This window comes from Argopecten irradians, chromosome 4, assembly GCF_041381155.1.
Source record: "Argopecten irradians isolate NY chromosome 4, Ai_NY, whole genome shotgun sequence".
Lineage (NCBI taxonomy): Eukaryota > Metazoa > Mollusca > Bivalvia > Pectinida > Pectinidae > Argopecten > Argopecten irradians.
The window spans coordinates 12,484,426-12,507,571 of NC_091137.1; the positions used below are offsets into that span (position 1 = coordinate 12,484,426).

The 23,146-nt window shown below is 32.4% G+C and overlaps 1 protein-coding gene across 6 annotated transcripts in view; it reads right to left on the reverse strand.

Moving 5' to 3' along the window:
* LOC138320640 (NK-tumor recognition protein-like) overlaps positions 1-23,146 on the reverse strand; it is a 30,521-nt gene that overhangs the window by 7,135 nt on the left and 240 nt on the right. For 2 of the 6 annotated variants that reach the window (XM_069263764.1, XM_069263762.1), the window contains exons 2-6: positions 20,405-20,500; positions 17,054-17,154; positions 16,218-16,289; positions 14,718-14,858; positions 167-222 (exon numbers count right to left, since the gene is read on the reverse strand). In XM_069263764.1, coding sequence (XP_069119865.1) covers positions 167-222; positions 14,718-14,826 — 165 coding nt within the window. In that variant the 5' untranslated portion in view covers positions 14,827-14,858; positions 16,218-16,289; positions 17,054-17,154; positions 20,405-20,500. Of the gene's footprint in view, positions 1-166; positions 5,424-10,404; positions 10,434-14,717; positions 14,859-15,498; positions 15,568-16,217; positions 16,290-17,053; positions 17,155-20,404; positions 20,501-23,146 lie in introns of those variants that run through there. The other 4 variants (XM_069263765.1, XM_069263766.1, XM_069263763.1 and 1 more) reach the window with 3 other exon arrangements.

Below are 23,146 nucleotides of genomic sequence, written 5' to 3' on the forward strand. Positions count from 1 at the left end.
TATCTTGGACAATAACATACCAAACTTTAGAAAACTTGAATCATTCAGCAGTAAGGTGAAGTTGATATTATACTATCTTATGGTTATCGTACATGCCGGCATATACTTATACCAAATTAAGCTCAACTCTAGTGTACAACACCGTAACATTGACAAAGTGTCTTACCTCGTTATTGGATCGGTAACTGTTTGTTCCATCTGAATTAGTTTTGCCATCTTTCGCTGTAAATATAAGACTACAATTACACAGTTGCTAAGTCAAAGTCATAGCCTCACCAATTCTGTCATCAGTTTTTTGGCATGTGAGGCATTTACATAAACAAAAGACACTTATTTCAATGAATTTGATCAGGCTGTCTCCGACAAAACAGGAGCAAAATATACAATGAAATACAAATAAATTAATAAAAAAAATAAACATTGAAGTATAAAATGGCATTTTTTTTTAAATGAAATTTGTTGTGATCTAAAATACCATGTAAAATGTGAAAAATCAAAACCCTTCCCAAGCATGGTACATTCCAATACTAATGTTATCGTTGATGGTACAACAACAAACACCAAGTGGCCAAACTGTGCTAGCCAAGGGGAGATCACTCACAGCTTCCCATAGCAAAGAATCACATTTCAATATCACATCTATCCTTATTTTACATTCTTTTCCATAGCCTTAACAAATATTGAATGTCACTTCAACGTAGAAGACATAGATTGTAGAGGATTAAACATTTACCATTTTTTCTCCAAATAATCTTTATTCAGAAACCATAAAATTAAAACTTTTTTTTTGTAATCATTATAAAACAACTGCTTAAACTTATTTTCATCTGAAATTGCTATATGCTGATGTTTGTCAGAGAAGGAGATGTAACTTTTGAAGAGTTGTTATTTACTAGGTGAAGCTGTGTTTGTTCACGATGTGTTAGGGGGGAGACAAGCCAGTTAGCACAGGTTAATATCTATCATACAGCAGATAAAACTAACATACAGATGCAGATCTCTAAGTAATGTAGGCAGTGTATCTACACTAGGTGGTCTGTATATGTATGGTGACAAGTTGTGCAGGCCAGGACGCCACGGACCATTATCATGATATATATGCAAAAATTGAAGAATTTCATGGATCATTATTGTATGCAAAATAGTAAGACTTTGAATGGACAATATAATAATGATATGCAAAAGGAAAGGTGTAGAATTTTGTTGAACTATTATCATGGTACAAAAAAAAAAATATCAAGACCTGCATGAAACATTTTCATGATAATCATGCAAAAAGACATGGATTTGTTATACCATTGTATTTAATTGATCAAGATGCATAACACATTTAAACTTTAAATAAGAAAACCCTTGATAATGATCACATCAAATGTTTGTGATTTATGGAATTTATTCTATTATAGATATGAGTCTCAGATTAAAATCAGCATGCTTGATGATGATTACAGTGGGTTAACCATGGTAATGTTCCGAATCACCTACACAAAGCTGTTGTGGGACCTCCCAGTATTGTAAACTTGGCCCTGTAATGCTGTAATCACTATTTAGGCGAAATGTAATATGCCTTCAAATCATTAGTTAGAACAATAAGATTAGGAGCACAAAGAGAATGATAGAGAGAACGTTTGAAAATTAGGAGTCCTATTCCGTCTTTGCATGCTACAGAGTTATCTCCCTTGCAGGACAGTATTAATTGTGACATCATTTTTTTTTGGCGGAATTCACATTTATTGCTTTATGACAACATGTGATGTTGTGCTCGCAAACACATTATGTCAAAATCAATACATACCCGAAAGGGCAGATTATTCTGTAATATGCTAAGATGGAATATAAATGTTTAAAGAAATATTTGAGAAATGAGTTAAACAGTACCATATTTACAATAGAGGGACTTCCCTACAGCATTGTCACAAGTTTCCCTGTTAGGTGTGTATATATGTATGTCATATTAATTGGCTGTATAAAAAAAAAGAAATGAAAAAAATAGGGAAGATTAAAAACAGCAGAACTATAAAGTTACACAGAAGCAGTAAAAATGAGCTAGCATTACAGTTACAAGGGTAACCACCTGTGAAAGAACAAAATGAATCTATGGAAACATATATATTTATATAAACAAACAAAATCATAAGAGAATGGAATATAGAGCATCCATAAGGACAGTCTGAGTAAGAATATTCACACCAAGAAAATGATGTTTACTACCTGATGTATATCACACTCGTGGCCACACTTTATTGTAGAGACTGTAGTTTTATTTGCTCCATCAAATGAAAGGCATTACAATCTGGCACCACCCCCTACCCACCAGTTTGACCTAAACATTAACATTAGACTTTTACAGAAAGAAACATGAAAATTGACTATTGGTTAACACATGAAATGGCATAGTGCTTTCGATTATTTACATTTATGCACTGTGATGATGATATCATTTCTGTGTCTCCCCAATATTATTGTATTTTTTACTGTTGAAATGAAAATGAAAATTGCTGTATCATTGCCTCGGTGAGGGAGATTAATTTGTTGATGGGAGGGGCTAGGCGTGCAACAAACATTATCATCTTAATACCAAACACACAGTGAAGAGAGAGAAACAGAACCCTCCCGCCCAACACTCACATGTGTAAATATATGTCCATCAAAATGTCAAATCAAGTTTTAATAACTATCAACATTATTATGATTTGATCACTTTGAATAAATTGAAGCATTTTATGTAAAATGATTTAATTTAAGTAAGTATCACAATTCTGATTCTAAAGTATTGTCATGTTGATAAACATTCACAGTGAGCTTAAGGAGGAACTCTGTATCAGCAAAAAAGAAAGAAAAAAAATTAAACAAGATAAAACACATTTACCAATAACATGATATTAATCCATCTGTACTTATGTAATAATTATAAAGGCATTCAATATCACATGACAGGATCATGACTTACACATAAACAGCATTTTAATATTTCATATAGAATATCCATAATACTTTACATACTTATATAACATTGTTTAAATGTAAACTCATAACAGTTAAAAAGAGTACATTCTATCTGTGCTTTAGTCATACATTTTATTACTGGTGGAGAAGACCAGCCTTTTATAAAATTATGCAAATCTGTTTTAGTGGAACATCATGCAGTATATATAGGTATTAGGAATGCTAATCGTGTATAAATGCTGTACAAGTCAGAAAGATATGTACATTGTACACTAACTATAGCAGTTATTCCAGAAAATCAGTTGGACTTAAATGATTTATGGAAACAAGAATTTAACTGGAGATGATATTATATCGTGAATAGAGATCACAATCAAAAACTGTCAACAATAACCAGGGTGCAAGGAACAGGGGGTGGTGTTTGTGAGGATCTGAAAACAGCTGACTTACAGATACAAGGAAAATGTGTAAGTCATGCACAATGAAGCTCACTTATAATTATGGGTCTATATACTTTCTGTACACTCACTGTTGTTTTCATTTGCACACATTTCATTTTAGCTAGAATTATCCAAATCTTTCCTGATATTAAGCATAGTTTATTGAATATTTATATAATTACTGCATCACCAATCACCCTTATGTATTGACTATGCCTACCCTAGTCATGTTGAAGGATATTTGCTGTCACACTACATGTATATCTATATTCCAATTGACTGAAAGATTAAATTTCAACCAAACACATTATGACAATAATGTCTTCCAAAAGATTATGTTTTTCTTGAACATAAAAGAAACACAACTCTATCAGCAGTAATTTGGGATGTTTCATGGGAAAAAAACTTTTGTTCCATAAAAAATACTCCCTTAATTCCATTTTCCAGATTTGGGCTTCCAACAAAGAAAGGCACAACATATTATATTGACTTGTATACAGTCTCACATCAATTCATTACACTTAAAACGTCCACAATGATAACAAGAAAACCACTCACAGTATTTAGTTTTGAATTTTTGTGACATTGAACTTTAACATTTGATTGAAATTCACCTTCAACTTTGACCTTGAACTTTGATCCTATCATCCAAGACTGAAATTCAACCCGTAGTTTTTGTAAGAGTTCCCTAAGATAGCTATTTCATGTTCCTTTTCAAATATTTTTTGTTATTAATTCAAAATGTAGCTAGGGCAGAGACAAAAACGTCAAAGAAAATAACTGTCATATTAAGATCCATTCAAAAGACAAAATAGAAATGGTGAGACGTCCAACCAACTGAAGTAAGCAAAAAATACTTTACTAGAAAGCATCTAATTAATCTAGCTACCCATATCATACACACACATATATCTGTATATTGAATTTAGCACCATGAAAAATTCACCTTTGATTAACATTCTCATTTATTTATTTTTCTTTTCTGGCAATCATCATCATGCAATTTATAAATCTCCATGCGGATTACAACAACAACCATTTACATTGCTTTTAACAATATCAGAATATACCCATCAGTTAGTAAGTTGTAAGCAAGTAAACTATATATAGTATATTTATATAAAAAGAGGTGCGTTTGGTCCCAGTAGAAATGGATATTATTCAGATCCAAAATGGCTGGAAGCAACATACATTCTATACCGCCTTATTGTGAGCATCTCCTAGACCCTTGTAATAATATATGAGATCAGATGTGAAAATAATGGTCAATATCACAGTGTAAAGGAACTCTGGTTTTAGTGACCAAGGCCAATTCAAGTCAGTGGAAATGATCACACACACAATTTAGCATTCTACAGTAACAGTAAAAATCATCTAACTACGCATATACAAAGATCTTAAAAGAGTAGTTTTATAAAGGAAATGAATTATCATATTTTCTAATAATTTTCATTATCTAAATATACATCATTTCATGATATCACTGGAACATTAGATTTTTATTTGTATTCTAGCACAGTAAACAGTGAAAAGAGTGCCAAAAGGTAAATTTTCATATGCAAACAACATCCAATCCCAGCATACATAGTCTTTATCCACATCAAACCAATGACAAATCAAAAGTCATTAATTAAACAACAGTAAAATGATAGCTTAAAAGGGAGACAATTAATCCTCATCTACAAACATCTTTGTCATCATATAGCAATGTCAGTATTGAACAAAATCTTTCTAGAAAAATACATTACTATTATAAATACAATTCTCACAAGTCATTTCAATTGATCACTTGCCTTTTTTTTTCTTTTATACATTCACATCATTCAGAAATTTATCATTCCAATTACAGATTTTCTCTGAAATTGTGTCGGTTGAAGAAACTTTTAACAGGACAAAGATAATTGTTGATTTGGATGGAGTTAATCACTGAATTCTAAGCTTGTAGAAGAGAAGCTAGGAAGAACCGTTGTAAATAGTGTATATAATGTGTGTCTGGTATGCTCAAGTGTTGATACCTGTCTAAGTCAATTCCTCACGCTGAAATAGGAAACCATCTATAATATATATATACTAGTGTTTCTCACAATAATCTGCTTACACAATACTGCATATGAAAGTCATTCGACCCAATAAAACTTTAAACAAAAGACAAAAATGAAACACTTCATAGGGATAGAGTTTTGTTTTCATTGCAATTACTTTCAAATAAGATTCATTTTTAAATGATATCTTTATAATATAAAATCAAATTCTAGTTTTTCATATTCAGTTGTTGATTTGATTTCGTAGAAATAAAAAAAAATTTCACTCTAAACTACAGAATTAAAATGAATGAAGGCTACAGTTAACTTTCTGATAAAGTATATTGCTAAATTTCTATGGGTTGAACACATTAAAATTCATAAAGAGTAAAAACGTCACTTTAATCCTAACTATACAATGTAATCAAGTTCCAAGGAAGTACCAAGTTATTATTTCACAACATGATGATGAATTTATAATCAAACATCTCCTATCTGGACTTATAGAAATCAAAGCCTGCTAACATGTGTTGACATGGATTGATTAACATTAACTTCAACAAACTACAGTCAAAATGGAACAAAACAATCAATCAAGCTTGAACAGAGAAAAGAGAGAACATTTATTCAACTCCAACTATCAGACCTAAATAAGATGCATAATTATTCTTTTAAAGACCCCAATCTTTAGACCCTATTCATTTGAAACCAACCTCATTAAAATTGTGTATCATTTAATTCTGTATACATGTAATATATTTATATACATATGTGGTAATTAGTAACAATTAAGCGACCAATGCATGGCAATTAAAGCATTTTAGGTGATCAACAAAAAGCACATAAAAACGAACAGATACAGGTCAACTGGTAAAGCAACAGATTCCATCTTAAAAGAACAAAACTGCTAAATCATTCTGCTTTATTTCAGGTCTTCAGAGATAATACTGCTGTCAGTATAATCATAATAGAAACAAATATTTTTCCTTTTAACAGTCATTTTGATAGTCATACCATTTTTTTCTGATTTCTGGCCAAACAGCTCATTACAATATATCATAATATCAAGTTGAAATTTGAACACGTTTTGAGAGTTGGCCAATTGTATATTTCTAACTTCATATATAAATAGTTGTTTCGTATGCAGGTTATTTTTGCCTAAAAAACCTGTAATATATTGTGCAGTGTAAAACATATCTCCATCCGTCTTAAATTAATTTGATTAATAAAATCCCTTTGTAGCATCAAATATGTATGGAGGCAGGTTGTAACCAGACACAAATAAATAGCTTTGTATAATTATGGCATGTGGAATCATCAAAAAAGAATTGATCAGAAACATGTACAGTTTACAAGATGTATGAATAATTTATTACACCAATGTTGTTCTAGGCACAAAATCAACTGAAAAACAGTATTTCATGAAAATAAACTGCTATAATGAAATAGAGAATCTACAATGTCTGTACCTAAACTAGAAAATATTTCCACAGTTATTTGGGGTTTCACTAGCCATAGATCTGAAAGTCAAATGAAAGGAGAAGATAGCACACTCAATAGCTCTTACTGAAAGACTATAGCCGAATAAATTGTCTCCAATTCAACTTCGAAATGATTCAATTAAAAATAAGCTGCATTCGCTAGTCCTCTACTGCAAACAAAGAATAACACAGCATGCATACAAAGGTCAGCCATAATGAGGGCCTGCACCTCTCGCCTAGTTATAACACAAACCTTGGGGAACAAAGCTAAGTAATAAATAGGGTTACACTTATCTTTCCTGATATAGAAGCAATTTATACAAAGTTGGCAGACAATGGATACAACACACCGTGATCAATTTACTAGCACACAGTTGTAGGCTAATTAACCTCGAGAATTAATGAGACTGATTATTGTCTTTACATATCCTACACTGATCCTATAGCTAATGAAAAACAGTCCTTCTAACATTTCCATTTTTCAAACAAATCCAAAGACCATTGCTTACTGATAATTTCCACCATGACTAGCATAACTGAATATTAAAGCAGTTGTTTCAATCACCTACAATTTGCAGCATAAATCTACAGTAGATTTAGAACAAAATTTGTTAATGAGAAGGCAGTCAAAGCTACATATATCGAGACCATGACAAAAAGCTTACGAGAAAGGTGGGCTAATATACAACAAATGTTTCATATCATTAAGGATGTCAATAGTGTACTACATTCCCAATAAGTATGTATTCCTAAAAGCATAATCTAATGTACCATGAGATAAAAGCTAGGGTTTACTTGATAGATAAGTATATATCTGGAGGATAACTCAAAATGTCCATAAGGGACTTGCTTACCTAGTGTTTGGTAGCTTGTACACATAAACGTACAACTGATTAACACTGAGTTTAGAATAATAATAAAATTGCTTTACTTTTTAGTTCAGCATTTCAAAAAGAAAATAAATAAGCACAACAGATATCATCTGATTGGGTAAAACCAATGGACATCCAAATAACCATGGGCAGACTAAGGATACTACTAAGTATGACCTGCCATGAGCTTACAGAAGCTGGTAAGGGATAGAAATATCTTAATGAACTCTATTTGCCAGATCTCAAGACAAACTGTCGCCACCACACAATACAATTTGTATAGCCTACTGATTTTGTTAATGTCCTACTACTCAGCTTTCTAGCTCTAGCTACACTTTTCCTTAGATATGAATATCCGTCAAAAGAACTTCAGGTAAAATCCAATCACTTGTGAAGAATTATTCCGAACGATTTACACAATTAAAAGTGCCATAAATACACCCCCTCCCATTACTAGATACCTGGATCTTTGTAAAGTTAAAACTTTTAAAATAGTAAAAATCATGGTTTGTGCCCCCCTCTCTTTACATCCATTCAACTAAGAAAAGTAAACAACATGTACTAGGTATTCATTGAAATGATTGATTGGTGTATTACAAGCTGAAATATAACTAGGGTTATAATTAGTAGATGATGAGTATATCTGTGTAATGACAGGTTAGATCAGTCACGTGTCAGAAACCTTCACAGCCAGTATTAAGTGTAAGTAGCAATCCATTTATCACACCATCATATCTATCATAATTACTAAAATTCTTCTCAATCAATAAATGTCATCTATACAAATTTTATTTCTTCAATCATTTATATCATCATCAATTTAATAACCAAGCAAGGATTAATAGTGTAGACCGGTTAAAGAATTGTTGACATACATAACAATATCATCAACTTGATTACATTGTCTATATGGAAATGAAACTAAGAAAGTCAGAATTAACACTTTTTGTAAATAATATTATAAAGAAATGTTACAAAAAAGAAATACCCCAAAATACCAGATACATTTTGTATGTTGTTTAACATTAGCACTATATATATCATCAATATGTTTGTTTTGTTAGTAGGATTTGTTCCAAAACTTTTAAAAGTATAAAGGTATATATATCTGTCTAAAAGTCAACTGAAAATATCATAATGGTGAACAGAACAAAACTAAAAAAGAAACAACACTACAAATTGTTCTGCACACAGAATTACTAAAATTTAAACAGAAACTAAGCTATATACAACACTGGATTAGTATGTGTTCCAAACTCGTCCTGCCATGCAACCCCATAGAATACCAGTCTCCCATTCCTTACTGATCAACCAAAGATGGTTGCAAAGAAGAAACAGTGTTTAACACATTTCAAAATTGATATTAAATAAAACATTTAATTCCATTTATATGTGTTTTTATTATTGAAATTTAATACGGAAGAAATTATAAACTAGAAAAATACTACAATTTATACTTACAATTATCAACTTTGATTTATACTTCATAGTTATCATTAAAAGCTTTATGCATATTTGTCAACCATTTTTTAATGAATTATAAACTCAGCAGAACTTAAGTGTAACATTATGCTGACAATGTTTGAACATAAAATATATAAATTAATGACAGCAGGATATATACAAGTGCAAAGTGAAGCTCTATGTTGGTATAGTCTAGTACAATTCGCCGAACAAATAGCGAGCGAATCGTTGGTTATGATGATCAGATACAAAAACACCTTAATAATAAAAGACAATGGGACATACACAAAGACATAGAACATGCTGTAGCATTCACCACCACCATCACAGAAAATGATTATGTGATCATGATGTGGCCAAGACAGGGGCACAATTCAAGCAAAGATTTACATTGGGAACGTGATGATGAAGTGGAAGAAAGCTTGATTGTTTATATGGCCAAATTTTATATAGCAAACACAGGCCCTTAGTTTTCAGCATGCACCACGTAATTAGACCTATCTGAAGAGTAAAATGAGGTTGAACTTGTGATGTTAGATTTGGACAGTAAGCATTAAGTAAACATACTAAAGATAAATTGTTCCTTGAATGTTAACTTTTTATTGTAACACAAAGAAACAAAGATTTGAGGAAAAGGGTATTCACATTGTATCTAGTAGGAAAGACTACCTACGTGGTTAGGACAATATAAATATGAACACAACTTTGAATGCTTCTGGTTTTTGTCAGCCATTACCTCTGGCCCTACGACATAACCAAACCGTGACAACATAGCTTTCTCTTCACATTGTTAGGGATTATTTCAATAAACAAGACGAAAGTTCAAATTTTACTTATAAAAGATTTTATGAATCAGTTTTAAAGTTTCAGCCAATTAAGCGTCCCAAACATCAGTGATAAAGAAAGAAATGTTTCCATGACCAGGTTGAAATAACAAATAATACATTCACTGGAAAAGTTGTTTACTGTATACTATTTTTCGTAAAACAAAGTAACTTTAATGCCCTATATTCCATTTATAATTTTGCATATTGCATTTAAATATTGTAACCAATTGACATTGAGCCCTAGAACAGTGCCCTACATAAAAGGATGCGTACAGTAAAACATAAATATCAGTCTTTGTACACGTTCTTACAAACTCTCATTCAGGCTGTACGGTTTAAGTTTTAAAACTTACATAGAAAATCTCGTTATGGTTGAAGCGTCCTGGAAAGAATTGCGTAAACCATAGAATATGACTGTTACTAAGAATCTATGTTTGATTTTTACAACTTTTCGGTACGTATCAGCATGTAATAATTCATAATATCTTTATGCGTGATATATCAAATAAATTGAGTTTCCCATAAGTTTGGTCCAAACGAAATCTATACAGACAGTGATACTCACTAGGGTTTTAAACCTGTACCACTGAATAGAAGAGAACAAAAATTACAAAATGTTGGAATGCGATATTGTGTTTTAACACAAGTATACAATGAATTACAAACTAAATATTGTAATATGCATTGTCTTTGGACGTGAAGCGGGTAACATCCCATCGTAACAATGGATATAAACCAAAAAAGCTCACAGTTTTGACATTGATGTACAGTTTTATTAAGAGGGCGCCTTCAAAACATGTGTAGCATACAAACTACTACACTCTGGGCTTCTGCAAACACATCTTCCATGACAAAGACTAAAGTCATTATGACACTGTGGCATAGACTACATACAAAACTGATATATTTTTATTACTAAAAATACTAAATACAGTAGGTCTGAAAGTTCACAACTGTTGATGTTCTGAATATTTCAATAATAAATACATGTATTATGATGATATATAAATTTCTTTTCCTGAAATAAAAAGATTTTGTATACTGGTGAAGATATGTGACCTTTGAGACCTTGTGTTGACCTCATTGTTAACTGCTCAGTAGTCAGTGCATATTGTTGTATAACCAATGAAACAATGCAGCATGCTAGCCATACTGGGCCCCAACAGGGGCTAGCCCAATCCATTACATGCACTGTCTATCTAAAGTTAAACATGTTCCTACTTTCTTCATTTCTAGTGAATGTCAGCCATAGAAATGGATTAAGAAATTACAATAACACAGGCTCTGCTCACAATATCATTGACAGTTTGGTTCAGTTACACAACTTCCTTTCTCTCCCAGATAAAACACCATGGCAAGGGGTATAATATCCTAATAACATAATTTACAACCAATTCATTTCCCTGTCCAAAATTTTGTAAGCAGAGAGATCATATCATGTAAAACACTATCTCAAATCCTCAATCTTAATCAAATTATTTCATCTAGTTTAAAGAAAAAAGAAAAAGCTTAGAATACCTTCTAAAATATGTAACTATATGTTAAAAGAAGAAAAGTCAATTGTATGAAAATTTGGAAATCACTTATACTTAAATCAATAAACAATGTACATCTATCAAATGGAATATGACAAATAAAAAGCCTCATTGCTCTAAATATGTATAAATAATAGTTCTTTTAGTAAAGGTGTTCACTTATTTTGAAAATAAAGTGAGATATGATGTGCAACCAATATTATGAGGAATATGCAAAACCCATAGAAAAGCCAGATGGCTTAACGGGGTTGGTGTCTGAGGTTGATACCTTTATATAACTAATCATGAATGATGTCTTAAAGCAACTTATGAATTCAATTTAAATTCAGAAGAATGAAATTTTCTCAATATTTAAGGTTTTTATAAAGAACTAAAATATTACCTATTATTACATTACCATATGATCATATTAACAATTGACATGAAAACCACTTTTGATCCTTGAACCTATCATTATTTTGAACATTTGTGAAAGTATTATTTTAGTATTGCAGTAACCAATCAAACCGCTAAGGGAGACAACCTCTTTATGGTAACTCCCCTTACCAAGGGAGACAATTGTTAGACCTCCCCTTACCAAGGGAGACAACTGTCAGACCTCCCCTTACCAAGGGAGACAACTGTCAGGCCTCCCCTTACCAAGGGAGACAACTCCCCGAAGGCATGAGCTCTCTACAAACCAAAGGCACGCACGCAGGTAATGATAAATATATAATATAATCAATAAACAGACATAGTACATACATACCGATGGGCCGTCTCATGGAGGGTATAAAGGCTTAGTTAAAATTGATAATAAGAAGGAGAAGTATACATTACCTGTGTGAGACAGACCAAATCCGGCCCACCTTCAATACAAGGGACACAAACCTCAGTTAGTACAAACGTACTCAACAGTCACTAAGCCTTGGATGATGTTAAATACACCATCTTAAAGATAATCCTAACATTTGGAAAGAGTTTCAGGAAAATGGTTAAGTTTTTTTTTTTGAAAAGCAATATTGAAATACCCTTACCAGATTTTGATAACATCATATCAAACATATAACATAACTATGGATCTTATAGTGGTCCCGCTCCTTTTAAGAAACCCTATTTATATATAGATGCCTCATGTAGTCCCTCCTCAAATCAAGTTTAGTCATTTCATCATGGGCTTCTATGGACACTTTGTTATGTAATTTCTAAAACAACTTTTAATCACTGGGAAATCCCAGACCAATGTTCCTTTACCTCAATTACCAATTTCCATGTCATCTGATATGCTTAAAAATTATAGCAAGTAATTTTATTACCTTCCTAATATTTCAAGGATTTATTCAATGTTTATAACTAGCCTAAATCTAACTTATAAGCAGCTTCAAATAAAAAAATATGTCTCATCCACCCTATTTACCTTAAACTACATAATTTTATACAAATGTAAACAAATTCAATTAAAATATTTTATCTTACCAAATGATTGAAGTAACATACATACAAAAACACAAAATATTCAAAGAAAAGTAAAAACGAAACAGAATTTCAGGAAGAGGAATTACCTTTGGTGTAAGGATATCCATTAAAAGCTACTGAAATCAAACCAAAAATTCAACAAATTAATTTGAATGAGAAAATTTAGTCTGATAAATGATCTTAAACTATATGTCATTCCAAACAGTTCAGCTGGTATACCGTATGATTGCTGAATAAACAAGTGAAATAACTTTCAATCCATAAGTGAGCAGTTCTTTGAAAAGATGAACTGCAACAAGGTTATAGAAACATGCATATACCCCAAAAATCATGTATCCTATATTTCCAATAACAAATTTGAGAAAATGAAAAGTTTTCATGTCTAAAATCTACTTTCCTTAATTGTAAGATTGCAGATAATTTACTACAGTTCAATTTTTGAAAATGATAAAAGAACATTTATGGAAATGTAATTAGATCCACTCTCTCCCAAGTCTATTACATACAGTAATTACATGGTTTGGTCCAAGACATTTTACACAAATACTAAAGCTATTACACATTTCTATAAAAAGAAACCGTAGAGTTATATCTAACTAAATAAGATTTACTGATATTTACAAAATTATGTTGATAAATCATTATATAATTATTAATTATAAGCATTACAGAAAGTTAAAATAACATATTATTGTAGATAGCTTTTAATGTATGAATAATATAATTACTTTGTTTTTAAAAAATACCGAATGATGAATTATAATATCAAGCATTAACTTAACAGCAGTCTCTCATTCAGCCTCATCCACGCTCTCTAAGAATACTAAAACACATCTAGAATTTCTTTCTTATTGATCAACGTCATTATTCTTATTATCATTGAATATCATCATAATTATTCACAAAAGTGAACACCACAATCATAAGTAGGACACAACAACAAAATGCCCACAACATTGTGTTGCTTCATCCATAGTCATTGTTACTAGATAGCATAAAGCATGCAACAAAGAAGTAAAACACTGGATCTCGGGTGAACAGGACGACTAACCGTTCTAATATTACCATGGTAATGCTGTATGTTGCTGTGGTTAAAATGTGCATGAAAGTGAATTTAGATGAAAAAGCACAGTGAATGAAGAATAGTTCATATCAGTCTACTGAGCAATCAACTATGTTCAAGGTCACCACAAGGTTACTTCAAGGTCACCACTTTGATTACATTTTCTTCACACAAGATTTATACAATGTGTATGTACGCAAACCACAGTTGTCACATGACCACAGATATGTGATGAGCAAATGTATATATATATATATAAAAAAAATTCAGGAAAATATGCACTCTGCTACAATATCAGCACCTGTAACGTGACTTAATAATCACATTCAAGGGGAAAAACAAACAAGTCAGACAGATAGGCTTCTTCTTCTCCTTTGGATTACAGTACACTTTTATCATCAAATACATCTATTTCATAATTTTTTCCTTTTTTTTTTTATTCATTTTTTTTTTATTCGTTTTTTTTTTTTTTTTTTTTTAATCTGCTTCACAACAGGAACTTGTTCTTCTAGTGAAGGAGGGTCCATCTCGGTACAAACCTTCGATAAATCAGGCCAGGAGTACTAGGCAGCCTTCGTAGACATAACAAATCAACTAAAATCAGATACATTACCTTGGTCACTGGTGGTGCCCCCTGTAACACTGCTCCCACTGTTACTGCTGTTTGGACCATTGCTTGCACCGACTGTACTAGTGGAACATCGTGTAATCGTCGACTTCATTTTGAACTACCTTTTTTTTTACAGCTGGAAATCTAAAACAAAATATAGAATTAAATTTTATTTCAGTACCCAATTTCGATGTTATATGCATATATCATATAAGTGTCTCATAGAAAAATACAGGTCATGAAAATTAATGTATCAAACAATGCTCTGTACCAAGGGAAATGACAGTTTGTATATATAGAGTTTTCATTACTGGTATTACGTGACATTGGACACAACAGCTTAATAGCTACAGTAACAAATACATGAAGCCATTCATTATGGATGCTACCCTTAAAATCAATATCAACATTCTAACAAATAGCCAAACGGCCTGTATCACTTACACTTAATGCATGTGGGACTTATTGAGTGGGTCAACACAGAACGGTACAAACATCACCAGTGTGTAATAAACTATTGACAACATAGAAATCCTCCTGGCAAATAGTCTGTCAGAATTGGAAAACATTTTATAGAATTGTAAATCAACCAACCCTTTTAAATGATATTTATTGTTCTACCATAGTATCACTTTCTAATATCATATAACAACAAACTCGAATCTATCAACTCAAATGCCTTAGTGTTAGTCCAATTCCTTCTCACGACTCTATCAGGATTATTTCAGACAAAACTACAACACCTTATAATCATTATTGTTTTCTTTCATTTTATATTACGTACCAATAGCTATGTATCTTAATTCCTGCATGTAATAATACCATCCAGTCCACATTTTTGGTGCCATTTTTTCTACAAACATTATTTTTTCATTCAGCAAACATGGTAATACCACTCAATAAAAGTATCCTGATGATACATTAGTACTGTATAACATCTTTAATGACCGATCAGACAAATGTACCTAAACAATAGTCTAACTATAGGAAGCAGGAAGGAAACCAAGGTACCACATATCAATCAACAGCAGTACTATACAGCAACAGGTCCATAGGGCCTGTATTAACCACCACTACTCACATATTAATATATCTATAGAGATATGTTCTCATTAACATGATAGCTTATAAATACAGCATACATATAGCAACAAAACAAAAGAGAAATGGCTTATAAACCTATATGTATAACATTTCAGATCCATAAATTCATTTTGATGCATTAGACGTGTATACAATATCAAGATTTAATTCCATGTGATTGCATGACTAGCTAGATATGCTTATGATCCAATATTGATTATGTCTGTAATACTCTGGCTTTCCTAGATAAATCATGTTTGGTGATGCAGCCTAGACTGTACAATTTGTCAGGGGAAAAACAATTTCTAGAATACTGTGATACATGGTATGACAAAATTGTGGTCAACTTAAAAAAGGTATCAAAGTGTACAAACAAAAGGTTTCACTAAAGTTAAGGCCAAAAGTGTATGACATACTTACCTGTCTTATTCAACAATAAAATTGATCCCAACACCTTAGATTTTTCGTCCCATTTCTAATCAAAGTCATCAGCTGAAAGTAAAATACAAAATGCTTACAATTGTATTAATTCTGACGATCAAATTTACACATCAAGAAAATACACACTGGAAATTAACAATATTTTTTTAATGTTTCAGGATAATACAAACAAACAAACAAAAGATAGCACTATAAAAAGATATGGATTACACAGGGTTCTTTTGACATCTATTATATCTGTGCTGTTTTAAACAGACAAAATACCTGGATTACCTGAAAACAAATACGTATCCATGTCCAATTGACTCATCCTTCATGCTAGGTAAATTAGCTGTGGACATACATATAGTATGCCATACAAACAACCTCAGTAATTCCTCCCATAAATATAAGAATTTCACAAAATGATTGCTTTCAGGTGAAGTTATGTACTCAGTAGTCTCATAAATTATTCAAGCAAGAAAGAATTCTGAAAGATATGCAAAGAATTTGCAGAAAGAAGTTTATTATCAAATAGTGAAGATAAATTTTGGATTGATACCATATCATGAATACAATATGTTTGAACACTGATCGCATAACAAAATTACTTCTTGAAATGGAATACTATAGCTACATACACATACATAATAGATACAACTGTCACAAACAAGAATTTGTGACAGATGGACTAAGCCAACAAAGAAGAGACCTGACTATATAACTAAGATCAGATGTAGTCCCTGAATACTTCCCTATATATCTGTAGTAAAACATTGTTACCAGTGAAGTTGATGGTTCATCATGTATACTGCTGTAGTAAGCTATGTACATACCAACATGTGTTATGAAATGTCTTGATCTCCACTACTGCCTCTCTGACTGATGCTGTCTGGCGTGCTAGTGATATAAATGGGTCAGCGATGCTGCGATTCACCTGTAAATTATAAACAGGCACCTGATAACCTGATCCTGCAAACCAGACCAGAGAAACTTTTTTCAGACGTAAACTTAATCATATGGCCCTAAAGGTCTATTCTCTTCTTCATATCCAGATAAAAAAAACATCCAAGTTTTCAGCTTCACTTCATTCAATTCATGTCTCGGGTTCCCTTTAATAGTACACAGTATGATATAAATGTGAAACAGAACAGCTTCTATAAATTTAAAACTTTCTTTGAATCATTACACCCCCTCCATCCTCTACCCCTAACCTATTCCCATTTGAGAACTGAAAATTGTTGACCTTTGACCTCAAAACCTGGAAAGCAACACAGAGCATGATCTTGAGTAATGTCACAGAAATCTGTTTTACGACAAGTCCCAACGCTGCCATCTCCAACACTGACATAGTGCTATCGTTATGTCATCTTTGTGTACAGGCAAAATCACAAATTGTCTGCCAACATTATAACATGTATATGTCTATTAAATATTGGTATCAGAAAATAATTTTTGAATGTGATTTGTCACACTTTACATTCATTTCAACTACAAAGCTGTCTGTGCCACAAGCATCATTCAGATCACCAATGTTATGTTGGGTTTAATCTTAGTGAGTAGGTTAATGTTAAAGTGACATGAACCATAAGTTGTTCTGTATGCTTAGATATGGTTTTCAGATGTTTATTGAATATTGTATTACAATAATTGGTTATCTAAAACGACAGAAAAACGTGGGGAATACCTACCTCAAAAAATGATAAAAATAGACTGTCATATTCTATTTTTGGAACACATAATGAAAGCTGGTCGAAAGCGAGGTTATAATGAACAACAAACTTGCTGACATGACAAGGAATATTTGTTTTCCACATTTTAAAATTATTTTCTAATTGACGATGGTTGACAAATGAAGTTTAAGCCATATTTGTTATAAAACAATTTGTATTTAGCGTAAGAATTATAAGTCAAAAGTCAAACGAGACTTTTCATTCGACAGGGCACTGCGAGGTGAGGTTCCTGACTTATTGCACATATGTACATCACGCAAGTATAAAGTGGGGAATTGCTCCCGTCTCTTGCATTTCAGCGATCCATTTATATTTATCTACTTTCCAAATTGCGCATGTAACTGACTTGATGTACACTATTTTCTATCAGAATTCATTTGTGTTCGCTTCACCCACGTTTTTGACCCACCATTTTGTTTACATCTTTGCAGTGCATTGTGGGAGGACAATAAAGTTCAACACTACTATATACTATCGTTACAAAATTTGACCGGGTCGGTTCAAAATACAGAAAGATGGAATTTCCATTATAATTACTTTAACTCAAATTCACATGGTTTATTTAGGTTCATGTCCCTTTAAAAGACACAGTGAACAAACATTTTATAGTGATATAGTTTCCATGTTGTGAAATTAGCTTATGTTTCAAAATATAAAATGAGTATCATGTACAACCATCAACATATCTCTAACATGCCAGTAACAGCACCGCTGTGGCACTGACATCTATATATGGCAGTGATAGCTGTTGCATAATTGGTATAATCACATAATTGCTAGCCATACACATTATATTACATATATCAAAATTGTCATGAAACAAACATTAGGTGTATATATATTATTAGGGCTGAAACGATTAGTAATTTTTGTATTCGATTATTCGGTCACATGTAATCGATTACTAATCGATTAATCGTTTGAATTGAAGGCAACTATATTGTTTCACTACTGACTACTGAAAACGTCCGCCATGTTTTGCCATCAACTAATAATAACACCTGCCGTATAATATGACAGAGGACATGCCTTATATATAATATAAGCTACCAACAAATAAGAATAGATTTATTGACAAAACAAACGTATTTTATCCCAAATAAGCTCTGAATTCCGTTCCTGTATTGTCTTCCGTAACATCGTTTAAATCAAGTCTGCTAACCCGCTGTTTTTGACGTGACCTTCACACGTACGACTAATCAACCAAATCTGGTCGCCACGGAGCGACATGACCAAATTTTCGTCAATGAACTTTTTTATTTCCGTGATCAAAAAAAATGAAATAAATCAACAACTCTTATATTCAATTAGAATATGAACAAAAACATTCTTTTTTTATGATAAACACATGCAATAGTAAATTTTAAATGTTCACGATTACTGCTCCTTCCGCTCCCGAGCGTCCCGGCGGCGATTAGGCCTCCGTGACGTAACAACATGGAGTCGATCGCTAGTGAAAATTGGCGAACAGCGTGTTGCAAGCTTTCTCATGACATCTACTTTTTCATTGATTAATGACTTTAACTTCCACAGAGACGTAATTTAACAAGTATTTCTCACATCATATATGCTTTGTTGTATATATTATACAGGAAAAACATGCATAAAGATAGTTATGATATTAGTTATGGTATATATGTGATTTGGTCTACACATAGATACACAATTCCTGATAATCATATATTTGATTACCCTATTTGCCATTATTAGCACCCAAGGTATTAAAATAATTGTAAGGAAAGGGTCTCTTATTAGTGAACTAAAATGTAAGTTGTGGACGAAAAGTCAGTCATATTTTAATTTTTTTCTATACTCATAATCATGGTACCTTAACTTGTTACATTAAACATGCATATGCCTTTTATCCTTTGAGACACATAATTATATTGTGATATATTAATACATGTAATATCGGTAACAACGCTGATGTTAGAATCACATCATGATGAAAAACATTGTTAAATCCATGGAATAGAAATCACTATATATGATGCATGTCAATGTGTTATCATAGATTACCCATCAAGAAGTATAATTCAAAAGATAATTCAGGCAAAGTTGACCTTTGACCTCCTATTGACAAGTAAATTGAATAAAATTTGAGGAATTTCAAGGTGAAAATTATTCAAAATGCCTAAACAGGACACCTCAGCTTTTCTCTATAATCCAAATTAATTAACTTACTTTGTTGGCAAATTCCATTTTTATTTAAAATCCTAAAAAAAATATTCTGATGTGTCTCCAATTACTGGTTTTATTGCAAAATACATTTACATAATTTTTTTTTTACTTCATCTGCAAAGTTGATATTGAAAAGGGAAGCAAAAATAAATATTCTCTTATTATTACAGCAGTACATTGCTAAATTTATATTACGTAACACAAGGCTAGATAAGAAAGGATTGATAAACATTAGGAACATAGTAATTTAATACTTGAAATCAAATAACTTACCTGTGCTTTTATTCAGCAAAAAATTCCTAGTACTTCCCAGTCTTCTTGAATTTACACAAATCAGCCAAGTGAACACAAGGACTGATTTATGTTTTGCTGAAAGTAAAGTAAAAAAAAAATAAATAAATACAACTACAATGAATTGGTTGATTTATCACACATTGATATGAGCAGAAATTTAAGAGTCATTTAGAGGTAGTTGGCATGGGTCTTTGTATATGTAGTAGATGGTGATATATATAACTAACATTTCATCAGCTATCTTTTTTAGTCCCCAATTGCAAATTTATATGGACTACTTTTGAAATGCCCTTAAATGCCTTGATGAAATTATTGAAGTCAGTAAATCTAAATTGCTAGACAGAATCATTTGATAATGTATAGCAGTGTTGGCCTGGGTAGATCATCACTGCCCAGGTAGCTCAATTGTCATCATTCGGAAGTCTCCAATTCATGGAGCCCCAGTATGTCTGACTGCTACATTTTCTTCCTCCTGTTACAGAATTGGTGTCCAACTAATTATAAAATACCCATGGTGCATGTGGTGGTATATTAGGGTAGAACGAATAATCATACCCTGCCGGGAACAGAGAGGAGGAATTCCATCCCACTGCTGATAGTGTTGCAAGCCCCAGTGTGATTCACACCGGGCACTTTGAGGCTGATTAAAAGATATTTTTCGGGTAGTATTCTTTAGTAACTGTATTGTTCTGACAACAATGATCAATATTCAATTCACAAACCTTTGGATTATAATGTTTCATTCATCAACTATTAGTGGTAAAATCCAAGGCAAACACAACACATGTATAATTCTATTCAAATACGCCAAATTTTTAAAGTTCATGTTAAAACTTTGTGACATTATATTTCTTCTGTAGTGAAAATGTATAGGTCATTCCATATATGGTCCTAGTTGCCATAATTGGAGCGTGAGACTTTCTAACGAGAAGCAGCATGGCGGTGAGCTGTGTCAGAGATGTGAGCCATTCAAAAGTGCTTCAAAACTTAATTTAGACATGGAGGTGGGTAAATAAATAATCATTTTATGTTAAAAGTGTTTGATATTGTTGAATTTAATAACAAAACTACATGACACACATGAAATGTAACATTTTCACCGCTGGAAGTTTTGCAACACTACGGTCAATGGGAAGGAATTGTAGCTCTGACGACGGCCATCTGTCAGAAATCTTTTGTCTGTCGCTCAGAGCTACATCATCACAGCTAATATGAGGGGACTTGAGTGTAAATGAGTATCATGACTTTGATAGTATTAGTTAGTAAGAAGGAAGGAGTGTTGCTAGGATTGACTGGGGCATTATTCTGTGATTAATAAGCTCAATCAGTACTGGGTCGTGACCAGTTACCATGATGTACCAGTTACCATGATTTCTGCGCACGCTCTATCTCCCGTACATTTTTTTGGATTTTTTGGAACAGCTAAATCACAGTCGCATTGCAAGTGTTCATTCAACAACAAAAATTTCATTTGCAACCGATATTGCTAACAAATCTACGTTTTCCTTTGGAAATCAAAGTTTGCAACACTCAATCACAGCAAGAGATAGCTTGAAATCATGACTTAATTGCATATTTATCCTAAAATATCATGAAATCGTTTATTTTGTTAGTCAGTTGTTTTCAAATTTTGCAAAATCATGGATATACAGCAAGTTACTGATCAGGCAAGGATGGACAGGATCGTAAAACAGAAGGAAGTTTTTACCTGGTGCATACGTCTTGTGTTTATCTTTTTCCAAACAACATTAACTTTGTATGTATTTATTGAATTTATGTAAGTTTTAGGTCGACTACACCTTTATTTGTCTATTTTACTCCTGCCCAGATTTGAATACTGTTTTTAGTGATTCCCTGGTCATCTATCGAACGCACCTTCAGACAGTCCTTTTTTTGCATAATGCTTTCGATCAGTCACTGGATCCAAAAATAACCATGCATTTAGAATATATTATTCCACTGAAAGATATTAAATAGATGTTGGTCACTTTAACTAAGTTGTGGAGCAATATTTAAAGCAAGTTTTTAAAAGTGCATTTCCTTTATATTTTGAAATCACAGTAACTGGTCCTTTAGGTATCGTCAACTGTACCAATTAGCAGTGAAAATAAATGACGTCTGATCAAAAAACATATTATCACAATTAAACAGCGACTATTGTTACTTAAGTATCTTAGACTAAAGATAATTCATGTAGATTTTTAAGCCTTCTGTGCGTTAGTTTTGACAAAATCCTTGATAAACCTAGAAAAAAACCCACGAAAACTGGTCGCGACCCAGTAGAGCAAACAGCTAATGTAAGTTTGAAGGTCCGGGGCTCAAGTCTCAGTCTGGTAGCTACACATTTTTCTCTCATTACAATCAAGGCAGGAATTCCCTACATCGGACATATCTCGCTCACTGCGCACTTAAATTAAGATATTGATTGATTAGAAGGAACCTATTACCAACACGATAATTCCGTAACTTATAAGGAAGTATCAAACAGTAGCATCTGGTAATTCGGATTTTGACTAGATCTAGGCCTACAGTACAGCTGTGCCGATGTCAGATGCAGGCCACGTCCCAAGACCGACAGATCATGTATACAAATCTGGGCATTTACACAAACAATGACATTAATACAGCTAACACTCTATAAACTGGACAGAACGTAAATAGACATTCATATTTAGATACATCTCAAGCCTACTCTGCCTGTACAATGGCACACAATAAATC